This window comes from Vulpes vulpes, chromosome 13 (genome assembly GCF_048418805.1).
Source record: "Vulpes vulpes isolate BD-2025 chromosome 13, VulVul3, whole genome shotgun sequence".
Lineage (NCBI taxonomy): Eukaryota > Metazoa > Chordata > Mammalia > Carnivora > Canidae > Vulpes > Vulpes vulpes.
The window spans coordinates 35,717,464-35,733,399 of NC_132792.1; the positions used below are offsets into that span (position 1 = coordinate 35,717,464).

The window sequence follows — 15,936 nt, forward strand, 5'->3', positions numbered from 1 at the left end:
ATAAAATTGAAGATATAAAAGAAATATTCTATGATCATAGATTGAAGGTCTCAATATTGTCAAGATGGCAAATATCACTGATACTTTATTTATAAATTAAATGCAATTCCTATCAAAGGCTCTACAGACTTTTTGTAGAAACCCATAAACTAATGCTCAAATTTGCATAAGAATGCAAAGAACCTAAAATAGACAAAATAATTTCAAATAAAAAAATTTGGATGATTTATATTACATAATTTTAGAGATAATATAAGACCACAGTAATCAACATTGCGGGGTACAAGCACAAAGATAGCATATAGAACAATGGAATGAAATTGAGAGTCCAGGAAAAAAAAACAACTTAGATTTATGGTTGATTGATTTTTCAGCAAAGATGCCAAGATAATTCCATAAACACTGTCGTGTTTTGAACAAATGGTATGGGGGAAAATTAAATATTCATATACAATAAAATGAATTTAAGGCGCTTAACTCTTACTACACCGTATACAAAACATCAAAATGGACCACATATGAAATTGTAAGATCTAAAACTAAGATACCAAAAGCACAATTAATAAAGAAGATTAACAAAGGATTTTTTTATCAAATTCTAAAATTTATGTTTTAAAATTTACTATTATGAAAATATAAATGAAACTATGGAAACAGTGCAGGTGTCCATCAATTGATGAATGGATAATGAAGATGGGATATACATACACAATGGACTATAACTGTCATAAAAAAGGCGAAATCTTGCCATTTACAAAGACATGAAAAGAGCTACAGGGTATTATGCTAAGCAACATGAGTCAGTCAGAAAGACAAATATCATATGATTTCACTCATATGCAGAATTTAAAAGGAAGATGCAAATAAAAAACCCAACCTACAAGAAAATATTAGCAAACAATATACCTGAGAAAGGACATGCATCTAGAACATATAAGAACCCTTACAACTCAAAAATAAGAGGATAACTCAAAAATAAGAGGATAACTCAAAACCGACAAATAATTTAAATAAACATTTCACTAAGCAAATATACAGTAAGTATATGAAAAAACAGTCAATATCATTAGTTATTACAGAAATGGAAACCCAGTAAAGTACCCCATACTTTCTAGAATGGCAAGAATACCACATGCTGGCAAAGGTATGTTAGAAGTAAAATCCTAATACATTAATAGTAGAATGTATACACTTCTGAAGTGTCTGGCAATTTCCTGAAATGTTCAACAAAAAACAAAAATCCAGTAATTCCACTCCAAAGACTATCCATGATAAATTATAACATTTGTCCATATAACAAGTACCCCAATGTTCATACCAGCATTAATCATAATAGTCAAAAACTGGCAACAATGCAACTGAATATCAACTGCTGAATTAATAAAGTGTGGTATGATCACAGAATACATGTTTCTCAGCAATACAAACTACTAATCCATGCTACATCATGAATGGACTTTAAAAATATTATACTAAATGAAAAAATCCACTGTACCCTGAGTACACTGAGATCTATGTATATAAAGTACTAAGAAAGATGCAGAAGACCACATTTGGTATGATTCCATTATATTAAATGTTGAGAAATGGCAAGTTTATGGAGACAGAAATCAGATCAGTGGTGCTTAGGGCTGGAAAGTATAAAACGGTAATTAATCGCAAAATGGACATAAAGAAAATTTGAGGTGATAGAAATGTTCCAAAAATGTCTTGTGGTGATGTTTGCCTATCTTTACAAATACACTAAAAATCACTGAACTGTACTCATACAATGAGTCAGTGTCATGAATGTAAATTGTATTTCAAAAAAGGCATTAAAAAAAAAAGGCATTTAAAGATGTAAGAACAGTAGTAGAAAAGAAAACAGCCCAGCACAACATATCAGTGGGTTAAGTAGAGCTACTGTTAAGTCCTCATATACCTTCAACGCTCTGTGTGGCAAACTTTGGTCACTAAAGATTGTGTCTGATGTTCTTCTGATAACCTGACTTTCTTCCTTGTAACCTGAGAAAATATGGTTTACAGAAAGGAGAAAGTTCACATTTACTAAACACTAAGAAAGAGTTAAGGCAGATTTTTAAAAATCCTCTTTTATTTTCTTAAAAATTTTTAAAATTTATTTATGATAGTCACACACAGAGAAAGAGAGAGAGAGAGAGAGGCAGAGACATAGGCAGAGGGAGAAGCAGGCTCCATGCACCAGGAGCCCGACGTGGGATTCGATCCCGGGTCTCCAGGATCGCGCCCTGGGCCAAAGGCAGGCGCTAAACCGCTGTGCCACCCAGGGATCCCAAAATCCTCTTACTTTTAGATGGGAATGGATTTAAAACATTTTAAGCCCATGTGAAATGTGCATGACAGTACAGTAAAAAAATAAAAACCCCAATGCTGATAAGTTTGTCAGGAATTATCCTAATTGTACATTGTGAATATAATCATTTTTTATATGCATGTTATATAAGTATATTGTTTGTATATAATTATCACACAAAATAGAAAGAATAAACAAACACTAGGAAGAAATACAAAACTAAACTGTTAATAGTGATTAAAACCAAAGTGACTTTTTTTTCATCTGTATATTCTTACTTAAAAAAGTTCCTTTAAAAAAAAAAAAAGTTCCTTTAATGAAGACATTATGCTAAGTATGCAAGTATGTACTTAAGTACACAAGTCAGAGAGAGGAAGACAAATACTAGTTATCACTTGCATATGCAATCTAAATAAGCTGAACTCACAGAATATAGAGTAGAATGGTGGTTGCCAAGGGCTGGGTGGGAGGCAGTATTGGGGGAGATGATGTTAATTACAAACTTACAACGAGAAGTTCTGGAGGCCTAATGCACAACTTAATGATTGTGGTCAATAATACTATATTATACGTTTCAAAGTTAAGAGACTAGGTATTAAACGTTTTCACCACAAAAGAGGAACAATGATTAGGTGACCTACAGAAGTGTTAGCTGACACCTCAATGGTAATCATACTGCAATATGTAAATGTAGCAACCAACATGTTATATAGCTAAACCTACACAATGCTACATGTAATTAATATCCCAATTTTTAAAAGTCCTTTAATAAGAATATGTTACCTTGGTATCATTTAAAAAACACATTTTTATCCTCTTAAGTCAATATAAGTTATACACTTTATTTTAAAGGAAAAACAGGACACATTAGATCTGCCACATTAGTTTTGTTTTTAAAATAAGTTTGTGTGTGTGTGTGTGTGTGTGTGTGTGTGTGTGTGTGGCCGGGGTGTTGGAAAATACAAAACTGATTGATATGGAATAAATAAAGTTCATTCTCAAGCCTTTAAAGAGTCACTGAACCCATAGTTAAACAAATGATGTAGCAGGATGGATATGAGCCATTGAAAAGGTAATAATGTATATAACAATTATGTTAACTACACTTAAGTATTTTAACAGCTTAACTTCATTTGTAATACATACACGATGATCTCTAAGGGATTTATTTAACAGCACCAACATCAAGAACAAATCTTAAACTCTTCTGAGCCACTTCTTTTCCTCAAGGTATCTCATTTACATATGGATTAAGGACTAAAGTCACAGACACTGAGTAAAACTGGAAAAAAAAACTATAGTTCATCACCATCATTCAGAACAAGTAGAAATTAAACTTATCAAAGTAAGATATGAAAAATTAAAAGTGGAATAATAAATATAAACCAGTATGATGAAAAAAATTACATGGCAAAATAGCCTTTCTGTTTTTCATAGACGTTCAAGAATTTTAACATCAGTTTCTATGAAAATTCACTAAATCCAATAATAGCAAAGTTTTAATTTATAAATGATCTCAATATTCCATTTCTGTCAAAATACTTTATTAAAGTTGCAGGCAACTCTTTCAAAGAAGAAAAAACAAGCCTCTGCTAGGCATACTGTAGAAACCCATCTGCTCAGAGGTGTGAGCTGGATGTAGCAAATTACATCTGCAAGCCTCACTGCAAATACTTGCTAATGAAACTCAAGATGTTGATTTTGACCCAAACACCCTCCACAGATTGGATCTGACTATGTTAGAGATCATCTCTAATCTAATGCCCTTCCATGGCAATTGAAATCAGATGACACATTTCAACAAACAGTTCCTTATTTTGAACTTTAGAAGTCCAAATTCAGTACAGAATAAACCTGAAATCTATGAGAACCTTTCTTGTTCAACCTATTGATCATTTGTAAATTTTTTCACTTTTTAAGTCATAATGATGAAGAATTTTTTCAATTATTTATGAACTTGAAGACAAGTCAAATGTTGACCTTTTCACTTTCAAAGTTTTTTTTTTCTCCTTAGAGTAACCAAAAACTATTTGCTGAATAGCATACTCTATAATTAGCCCTGTTTTGTGCCAGTCATTATGCTAGATGATAGGAATAACACGGTGAATGAGATAGATATGCTTCTTGTCCTTTCCATCATAGTAGGGAAATCAGGTCTGAATGAAAATAATTAAAATTGGGATAGGACTATTAAGAGTGGTGAGTCAAAAGCAGTAAGAGCACAGAACAGAAGGACCTGGCAAGTGAAGTACATGGAAGCCTGAAAAAAGAATGCGAGAGAAGAGATGAAGAAGGAAGTAGTCATATATGTAGCATCTGCTAATGCCCTGCAATAGGATAGAGATAAACTTGTTCAAAGAACACAGAAAAGGATACTGAGGCTGGGGCTGGGCAGTAGCTAGCAATGGGGAGAGTGGCCTATTTTTCTCTATGGAAGTACTGGGTTTGAATTTCCTTTCTAAATCATAGGGTGGTTATGTTTCACAACATATATACACAAACACTGCAACATATTAAAATATTTCCATCAAAATAAAAGCTCTTAAGCACAAACCTTGGTTACATAGGAAACTGTTCTTTGTTGTTCATTTCATATTTTTTTAAACGATTTTTATTTATTTATTAATGAGACACACAGAGAGAGGCAGAGACACAGGCAGAGGGAGAAGCAGGCTCCATGCAGGGACCCTGATGTGGGACTCGATCCTGGGTCTCCAGGATCGTCATGTCCTTGGCCAAAGGCAGGCGACAAATCACTGAGCCACCCAGGCTGCCCATTCCATCATAAATTTAATTTAGTTTTAATTGAGATCTAGAATTCACAATGATAACCAAGCAAAACCAAAGAGCAAGAAAAAATTTAACAGGTGTTGTGAGGACAAGAAAATAAAAATAAAGTTTTAATTGAAAACATGGTGTTCATAACCACTGGAGTCAAATGGTGAGATTAACCTCAAAATTTTAACTAAAACTCAGTCACTTTCTATAATAGACTAAAGGATGAGTCATTAAGTACCTTTTTTGTTTAAATTATCCTGGCTTGATTTCTGTCCCTTGAAAACTAAAAACATCAAGGCAAATGAGTCATTAAGTACCTTTTTTGTTTAAATTATCCTGACTTGATTTCTGTTCCTTGAAAACTAAAAACATCAAGGCATATATACATCTAATTACCACCCTCTCTCTTCTTTCTCAAATAACATAAAAAACACTGTAGATTTGTTATACCAATTCTTCATGAGTTCAAGATGGCACATAGGAAGATCCTGAACTCATCTTTTTCCATGGACACAACTTAAAACTATATATGGCATTGTTTTCCTCTAAAAAGGACCTGAGAACTAGATGAGCAGCACCTTCTCACAAAAGACAAAGGAAAACATGTAGAAAGATGTAAGAGGCAGACACAGCCTTGTCCCATAAACCACCCCAAATGAGGCACAAGTGGGAGGGATCCTACAAAAACAGAACACCCCATGGAAAAGTTAAGGGATTGTGTCCCACAGTAGTAATCTTGACCTTTTAGATGGAAAGGGGACAGGAACAGTAAAGACAAGGTCTAAATTGTCTAGTTTTTAAAATCAATAAAGATTAAGACCAGGTGAATCACAGTACATTGGGAAATAAAGATCTGTTCTTAAAGGGCTTGCCCACAAACCTATTTGCCCTATGATCTATCACATAAGCAAGAAATAAAAAGCACCTAGACCATATGAGAGGGAGACTCATTTACTAATATAAAAGTGGCTACCAGAGAGATAGAAATCTGCAAGGGAAATAAATTAATTTAAAAAATTTTTTAAATGGAACTTGCAAGGATTTAACAGTGGACAGAAGTGCTGTCAACAGCCATTTTTGCAATCTCATCCTATCTTGTTAGTGAAGGAGTCAACAAGGACCATTTTAGATGGATCCCTTCTAGGTTGCTGGCACCCATAGGTAGGTGTGGTCTGCCTACCACTCACCATGAACAAGCTGGGTGAGCCTCCTACCCTTCCCATTCCCATGTAGCACCCAAAGTGTAAAAAAAGCCAGATGAATACCCCAAGCCACACCCAACCCACCAAGAGAACAAGCCACAACCAAGATGGGCAAGTGGCTGGAAGCCCACTCTCTACATGCAGTAGTTAAGATACAACAGGCCAAGTAAGTACCCAGCGCTCTACCTTTCACACATAGCAGCTGTAGCCCTATGAAAACCAGTGGATGAACAGCCCACAGGAGGGATGCCCACAGCATGCCTAGCTCTCATAGACACAGGAGATAGAGCTTCTGGGACACACAAAACAGCTCCTATACAAGACTACTGCTTCAAGGCTGAGGGAGGTAGCCTCTTCACCTAATACAGACAGAGAAGCAAAATGAGTAGACAGAGGAATGTATTCCAAACCAAAGAACAAGGCAAATATGCAGAAAAGATCTAAATGAATGGAGAGATGTAACCTTACAGATAGTGTTCAAAGTAATGCTCATATCTGAGTAATGGAGGAACACAAAAAAAACTTCAACAAAGAGAAGATAAGAAAACACGAAACAGATATTAAAATTGAACTTATAAGTACACTAGAGGGGTCCAAAAGCAGAATGGATGAAACAGAAGCATGATCAGTGAGCCAGAATACAAAGGAATGGAAAACACAAAGACAAAGCATAAAAATAAAACAATGAAAAAAGTGAGGAGATCTTAAGGGACCTCTGGGACAACATCAAGTGGAGTAACATTCTCATTATCCAGACCCCAGAAAGAGATGAGAGAGAAAAATCAAGAAAAAGTCAAGAAAAGTCAAGAAAAATTATTTGAAGAAAGAATGGCTAAAAACATCCATAATCTGGGAAAGGAAGGAAACAGACATCCAGGTCCAGTAAGATCAGAGAGGTCCGAAATAAGACAAACCCCAAGAGAAACACACCAAGCACATTTTAATTAAAATGGTAAAAGGTATGGGTGCCTGTGAGGCTCAGTCAGTTGGACGTTTGACTCTACTCTTGATTTCAGCTGAGGTCACGATCTCAAGGTCAAGGGATTGAGCCCTGCATCTGGCTCCACTCTTGGCAGGGAGAATACTGGAAATGCTCTCTCTCCTTCTCCCTCTGTCCTTCCCCCTGCTCATACTCTCTCTCAAATAAATTTTACTTTTTCTTAAAAAGTAATAAATGGTAAAAGGTAAACAGAATATAGTAAAAGTAACAAGAGAAAAACTAACACATTACATACAGAGAAAACCCCTTAGGCAATTAGCAGATATTTTGGCAGAAACTTTATAGGCCAGAAAAAAGTGGCATGGCTTATTTATTTATTTAAAAAGATTTTATTTATTTATTCAAGAGACACACACACACACAGAGGCAGAGACACAGGTAGAGAGAGAAGGAGGCTCCATGCAGGGAGCCTGACGTGAGACTCGATCCTGGGTCCCCAGGATCACGCCCTGGGCTGAAGGCAGCACTAAACCACTGAGCCACCCGGGCTGCCAGGCATGACACATTTAAATCACTAAAAGGAAAAACTGGCCAACCAAGAATTCTCTACCCAGACATTATCATTCAGAGAGATTAAGAATTTTCCAAATAAGCAAAAGGGAGTTTACTCCTAAACAGCTTTATAAGAAATGTTAAAAAGACAAATCTAACCCTAAAAATAAAATGTGCTGTTTAATAAGAAAAAATAGTACACACAAAAGTAAAAATCTTCTAATAAAAGGCAAATACATAATAAAAGTAGTGGAGATACCAAGTATGAAGAGTAAAAGACAAAAGTAGTAAAATTAAGTAAAAATATGATAATTAAGTTTAGGGATATATAAAATAAAGTGATATAAAATGTATACTCAAAAATATAAAACATAGATGGAGGAAAGTAAAAATATAAAGCTTTGGAATGTATTCAAAATTAATTACTATCAACTTTAAAAAGACAGTTACATAAATAAAAAATACATGTAAATCTCATGGTAACTGCAAAGAAAAAACTTACAGTAAATACACAAAAGAAAAAAAGAAGTAAATGCAAATTTAAGACTAAAAGAAAACTGAAACATAAGAGAGAAAGAGAAGAAGAAAAGAATGGAGAGGAACTACAAAAGAAGTCAGGAAACAATAAACAAAATGGCAATAAGTATATACCTATGAATAATTACTTTAAATGTAAATGAACTCAACTCCGCAATCAAAAGACACAGAATGGCTGAATGAATTAAAAAACAAAACCCACATATAAGCTGCCTACAGGAGACTCACTTCAAATCTAAAGATACACACAAACTCAAAGTGAGAGAATGGAAAAGGATATGCCATGTAAACGGTAATGAAAACAAACTGGGGAGAGCATTACATGATGATGAGTCAATCCAACAAGAGCATGAAACATTAAAAATATTTACACAGCCAATATAGAAGCACCTAAATACATAAAGCAAATACTAACAGAAGTATAGATAGAAATAGCAGTTTAAGAATAGTAGGAGACATTAATACTCTACTTATATCAATGAAGAGATAAGCCAGGCAGAAAATCAGCAAGGCAACACTGACCTTAAAGGAGACATTAGATCAGATAGATTAACGACATATATAGAAAACATTCTACCCAAAAGCAGAAGCAGTACTCCCTTTCAACTACACATGGAACATTCTCCAGGACAGAATGCATTAGTCTATAAAGCAAGTCTTAATAAACTCAAAAAGACTAAAATTACATCAAGTATCTTTTCCAACCACAAAGGTATAAAACTAGAAATTGGTTACAAGAAAAAATATGGATATAGCACAAACACATGGAGACTAAACATGCTATTAGACAACCCAATAAGTCAAATAAGAAATCAAAGAGAACGGCCAAAAATACCTTAAGAATATGAACACAGTAACATGAATTTCTAAAATCTTTGGGCTGTAACAATTCTTCTGTATTTATCTGAAGGAAATAAAAATGCTAATTCTAAAAGATCTATGTACTTCTTTGTTTTTTGTTTTTTTGTTTTTTATTATTTATTTATGATAGTCATACAGAGAGAGAGAGAGAGAGAGGCAGAGACACAGGCAGAGGGAGAAGCAGGCTCCATGCACCGGGAGCCTGACGTGGGATTCGATCCCGGGTCTCCAGGATCGCGCCCTGGGCCAAAGGCAGGCGCCAAACCGCTGCGCCACCCAGGGATCCATATGTACTTCTTTGTTATTCACAGCATTAGTCACAATAGCAAAGATATAAAAGCAACCTAAGTGTTTAATGATAGATGAATGGAAAAGAAAATGTGGTGTGTGTGTGTGTGTGTGTGTGTGTGTGTGTGTGTGCGCGTGTGTGTGTGTAATGGAATATTACTAGGATAAATGAAAAACAGGCATATCTTGCCATTGCAGCATCATATATGGACCTACAGGGTAGTATGCTAAATGAAATAAGTCAGTCCAAGAAAGACAAATATATGATTTCACTTATATAGAGAATCTAAAAATGGAGAAAATAAAAAAAAACAGAAGACTCAACACAGAAAAACAAACTAGTGATTACCAAAAGGAGAAGAGTAGGGAGAGGGGTGAAATAGTGAAGAGGATTAAGAGGTACAAAATTCCTCTTATAAATGAATTTCAAGTCATGGGGATGTAATATATAGTACAGACAATAATATTGTAATAACTTTGTATGGTGGCTGATGGTAGTTAGACCAATCAGTGGTCTCTTTTAATGTATAAAAAATATCAAATCACTATCAAATAACTAAAACTAGTATTATATTGTATGTCAAATACATTTCAATAAAAAAAAATCTTCATTTTCTGTTTAGTCCTTAAGCCACCATAATCTGAACTGCATTAATACCAGTCCTCTGAAAATGTGTGATAAGAGAAACCAATCACCTAAATTGTCAAATCCCTTTCAAATCTTCTAGCCCTTATCTTATTGAACAGCTCTGCCATATTTAAAATGATTTAATCATTTGTCTCCCATGATAGTACTACATCATGGTTTTTCCTCATCTTACCTTTTGAGATTCTCTCCGTCTCCCTCTGCTCCTCCCTCCCCTCTAAAAACAAAACAAACAAACAAAAAGCCAAGAAGAAAAAATTAAAGAATAAACTATTTGAATCTTATAAAATCTTATAAAAACTATTTCAGAGTTAAAACAAAACACAGGAAGCAATCCCAGGCTCATTCTATGAGGCTAGATATACGAGAGCTGTTGTGATAATAAAGAACTGCCAATAACCAAAAGCAAATATCAAATAATGGATATATCCAATATGCTGGAAAAAGAATCCTTGCATCAAGACAAACATTACATAAGAAAAGCTCTAAAGAAGTTCCTTCTAACTGAATTCTGTGATTTTATGATAATGATATTCATATTATTAAATACCAACATTCATTTCTGGTAGTAAAATCATTCCTACTTCTGACAAACCTAAGAAAACTACATTTCAATAGAAATTTGAATACAGAAAAAGGGAGAGAGAAATTAACATCAAGTCGAAGTCAAAACCTGCACAGACTGACTCTGCTTTTCAATAATAGTATGTGTAGAATCTGAATGATATCAGCATTCATGTACTTATATCCTAATAATATGAACAAGGTGTGGAACTGCTAAGCATTGTAACAAATTTGAACCCTGTTATTAAAATACAGATTCACATTATTTACTTTGTGACTAAAAACTTTTCCAGGTTCACATCTTGTTTGAGATAAATATGTTAAAGTTCAAAAGGGCATGAATTTGCAGCTGAAAACTCTGCAGTATCAGAAATAAAGTATTTCTAAAGAGTCACGTCTTCAATCATCACACAATTATCTACTTTAACAAATGAGTAATCCAGGAATATATTGTGCTTGATGTAAAGAATATATGTCTCTTTTAACAAATCAAGTAGCTTAAACTAAGATCTATTTATCATTCTTAGTTCAGTCTAATGCAAACATCCAAAACCAACTTCTTCTCAATGTGTCTATGCTTCACATTTTAGTGATTATTCTGTATTGCACGTGATCTTTTGTAGTCTCCATTTATACATACATCAATATGATTAAAAGGTGTGGGTGTCAATAAAAAGACTGTATCAGTTCATACACGGTGTACACCTTTCCTTTTTAGGTTCTACTTTGTTGATCACTTAATTCATTTTCATGTGGATCTTTTGCTGAGAAGACTAATTTACATAAGCACTGACATATTACAAAAACAAGAGTTAAAATATTATTATAAAATGTAACAATCATAGGAAGAATTTTTTTAAATGTACCTTCTTCAAGGATGGGTCGTGGAATGACAAATGGAATCTCCTGCAGAGGTTCCATATACTTGTGGCCAGCACTAATAATCTTTATCTGTGGCAAACAGAGGACCAGCATTCCTGGCATGCTAGTTTGTCCATGGTACCAACTTCTTACTGTTCCAGGAATGTCACCAGATACAATTGTACTTGGGGAAGGCAGGCTATCATTTGGAACAAACACACAACAAGACTGTACTTCAAGCTACGAAAAAAAAAAAAGAGCAAAATTAAAATACTGGGAACAGACTTTACGCCTAAACACCTAATATCTTAATGAATAAACAGGCAAGCCAAAAAAAGAAATGGGCCATATTCATGCCTTTATGAGTAACTTTTACCAAGGAACACAATAAACACTTAAAAAGATGTTTCTTGCTATAAATTTGATCAAAAAGGCACAGTGACATGAGATGAAAACATATCTGCCTTTCCACAGTTCTTTCCAAGAAACATGACTCAATTAGAAAATGTGTTGGCAAAAAAGGTGAGAAAATCCTCCTTCTTTTGCACTTCATTAGATTTTTGTTAACACCAGTTAAGGCCTTAGAGCTGACTAGCATTATATTGTACTCACTTAAAAGACACACATATACACAGAGCTATTTCTATTATGAATTTAGCCTTTTTTTTTAACTTCACAGACTAAAATATAAGAAAAATGTTTAAAATGTTCAGATTTTATCTCCAGACACACATTAAAATGTATCACATACTCTTTTTAATACATGTATACCAAGATTCAAGTGTGTATGTATATCACATTTTATATATAAATATACATGGTAAATGAAGAAAATTGAGAACACTTAAAAATCAGAACATTATTCCTTATGTCTATCATATCTCAAGTTATTATTTAAATTTTGATTTCATGTGCAATTTTTATGGTCTCTTATCTCCAGCTGGTGACTCAGAGTTAAAATAAAATGAAGCACGCCCAAATTAGAAATTAAATTTGGAATGAGTTCTTAATTCAAAAGCAATGTATGTTAGATTCTTTTAGTCATGGTTGGTTCTTACAAAGTAATATTTTGTACCTGGTTCACCAATTGCCCGAACAGTCTAGCATAAATTATTCTTTTTTTTTTTAGCATAAATTATTCTTAAGAAAATAAAAAATACCTGTTAATTTTTAAATAAAATATTTGGCATATAAAGATATTATCTGAAGGTATAACAAAAAGTAAAATTTGTTTCATAAATGCTTGGATATTCTATCAATGAAAGATAAAAAAGGTCACTAAAGAATATAGTAATATACCTTCAATGGGGTTAATACAGTCCTTAGTGAGGGGATGATATGTAGCAGGTCCTTAATATGATAAATAATTTGGCAGCCTTATAAATAAGCTAGCATACTCATCTTTGCTTTAACATTTCTGTGCATGGAACACACTGACGAATTCAGTGAAGAAAAATATAAGTCAAAGTTTGCAAAATAAAAATGATCATTTCTTATGAGTTTCTTAGTTCTAGAATTTTATCTTGCAACTTAATTTAAGTGTGTATACGTTAAGTAGCCCATTGATTTAAGATTACATTTTAAAATTCTTAAATAGAAGTATATATTGTCTCAGATGTATTACATTTACCCTTTTAAAATTTAACATAATTATTTATCTTCAAGCAATATGGTTTACCAAGAACATATTCTCCCATATTTATTATGGTTACAGTGTAAAACTAAAAAGAGTCAGTATTTAAAACTTCATGTAGCTATTGATGCTTTATTAAAAAATGTTTTTGGGGATCCCTGGGTGGCTCAGAGGCTTAGCTCCTGCCTTCGGCCCAGGGTGTGATCCTGGAGTCCCAGGATCGAGTCCCAGTTTGGGCTCCCTGCATGGAGCCTGCTTCTCCCCCTGCCTGTGCCTGTCTGTCTCTGTCTCTCTCTCTCTGTCTCTCATGAATAAATAAATAAAATCTTTAAAAAATAAAAAAATAAGAAATGTTTTCAATAACATGAGGTAATTAGTATAATATGCCACACTATACAAATATACACATGCATATCCTCTGAAATAAATTCAAGCTGTGCCCAAATTTCTAAAATCATAATATATTCCAAAATTCCACTAATTCAAAAATAAATTTCATCAAATTTAGCCTGAGATAAACAACAACTCTGAAAAATAAACTTCTTAAAATATGATGTGTTATGGAGATTCCTCTAATGATAAGAACCAAAACATACATATAATCGAAATTGCTCAAACTTATTATAATGTTACATCTATTATATATACTATAGCTATCACATAAATCTTTTTACACTTTTAAAATAACTGTTAAACTCTATGTCTAAAATTGTGGTTTTAATGTAAAATGCTGAGTGATTTATGTAAGTGTATATAACTCTGCAGCAGTAAATTTTGCATTAATGTAAGGATCTGACAATCTAAGAAAATGAAGTAATCTGCCAGTAAGAAGTCCTCAAACTGGGGGTCAGATCATGTTCATGGAAACCATCTGGTTGGGACCCTCTGAGCCACACCAAACACAAATGATCTTTTAAAAAAATATCCTATTCATTAATGCATCACAGCTGCACTGAGTGTTACTTCATTTTTCCATGGCAACATCCTTTCTGTTTCAAGGATCTTATTTCAGTTTTGGTAGCAACGTGTTCTTTCGCCAATATTGAACACATTCATGTGTTAAAGTGAAGGGATTATTGCAAATTCTTAAAGTAAAACCACCTCTATTTTGATTCCTATTAGGTCAAGGGCTACAAATCTAAGTATGATACACTGAGAATAAACCAATAAAGAAGAAATTATTTAGTATTCTTATTTTAATAAATGAAATGACTGTCATGCAGTTTTTGGAAGTTCCAAGTTTATGTGCCATTTGAAAAGATGTAGGTCTTTGTGTACCCCAACCTAGCTCCCATATGTAATGTTAGGTAGACTTAGATTTTTCTCATTTGTGTGCTATATAACTGTGATTACAACTCAATTAAAAAGAAAAGACTAACATAGGTTTCACTTATATATTACTGAACACTTTATTAGCCCACTATCATTTAGAACACATTATATATAAGTGCTTTTAAATGTTATATCATATTTTTCTGTACTTTTAAGTAATATTCCTATTTCCTACTCCCAAATAACATGTTTTCCTTTCTTTAAAACTGAAACTTTGGATTATATTTTATAAAATTTCTAAAGAATGACATGTTCTCTGTATGAATTTTATTCTTCAGAAAACAGTTTCAAATAAAAACAAATATGAAGGAACGTTTCAGGTTACAATTGCATTCACTTTTTTTTATTCATGCATTCTTTAATACCTCATATGAACTGAACTGGAAGTCAGGAATACAAAGGACATAATCCTAGCACTTAAAAAAACTGAAACAAGAGGATATTAAAATACAGAATTTTCACTAGAATATATAAGGTAATGTCAGATACTTTGTTTACAGACTCAGTACATAGTTCAGTGTCTAGCATGTACTAGGTACTAAATAATTATTAAATAAGTAAACACAATTATTTTTATTTGCATCAGATACTGATATTAATTATAATAACTGTTTAGTGCATCATTTCATTGTACAGACAACCTAGTAAAGTAACTAATAAAACTGACTTGTTGGCCAGATGGGTTCAGCTCCAGCTTATGGAACCTTTGACAATTGTTTAATCTCTCTATGACTTCAGTTTCTTCATCTGTAACTCGGGGCAGGGGTGGGGTGGTGGGGAGATCAGCTCTGATATCAAGATGCAATGTATTAACTCTTACCTGAAGGTCTGCTACATAAAATTAACTCAATGAACATACACTGATTTTCTCCTATGTATCAGATCCACATATTAGTTCTCATGGATTCACAGATGTTCAGTCTTTTTTTTTTTTTTTTAAAGATTTTATTTATTAATTTATGAGAGACAGAGAGAGAGAGAGGCAGAGACATAGGCAGAGGGAGAAGCAGGCTTGTCACAGGGAGCCCAATGTGGGACTCGATCTTGGAACCCCAGGATTATGCCCTCAGCCAAAGATAGATGCGCAACCACTGAGCCATCTAGGCATCCCAGGGAGAAGGAGGCTCCCTACAGGGAGCCCGATGTGGGACTCGATTCCAGGACCCTGGGATCATGACCTGATCCAAAGGCAGGTGCTCAACCAGTGAGCCACCCAGGTGCCCCTCACAGTATTTTTATTAAAAAACATCAGTGCTTATGATGTAACTAAAATAAGCAGTATTCCATTTGCACTACAACAAATGTATTAACTATGTCCAAAATCAATTTTCCTATTCTATACATTTTTAATACTCTATGAAGATATTTGGGTTATCATCATATATAGCAGAAATCTAAATATACCCAAATTAGAGCATTTGGTTAAAAACC

General features: G+C 33.7%; 1 protein-coding gene across 24 annotated transcripts in view; it reads right to left on the reverse strand.

Annotated features, from left to right (window-relative positions):
• Positions 1–15,936, reverse strand: part of VPS13B (vacuolar protein sorting 13 homolog B) — a 727,825-nt gene that overhangs the window by 364,784 nt on the left and 347,105 nt on the right. For all 24 annotated transcript variants that reach the window (XR_011996562.1, XR_011996561.1, XR_011996560.1 and 21 more), the window contains one exon: positions 11,546–11,780. Coding sequence is in view for 19 of the 24 variants with exons in the window: in XM_072734208.1 (XP_072590309.1) it covers positions 11,546–11,780 (235 nt within the window). In the remaining 5 variants the exon portion in view is untranslated. The remainder of the gene's footprint in view (positions 1–11,545; positions 11,781–15,936) is intronic.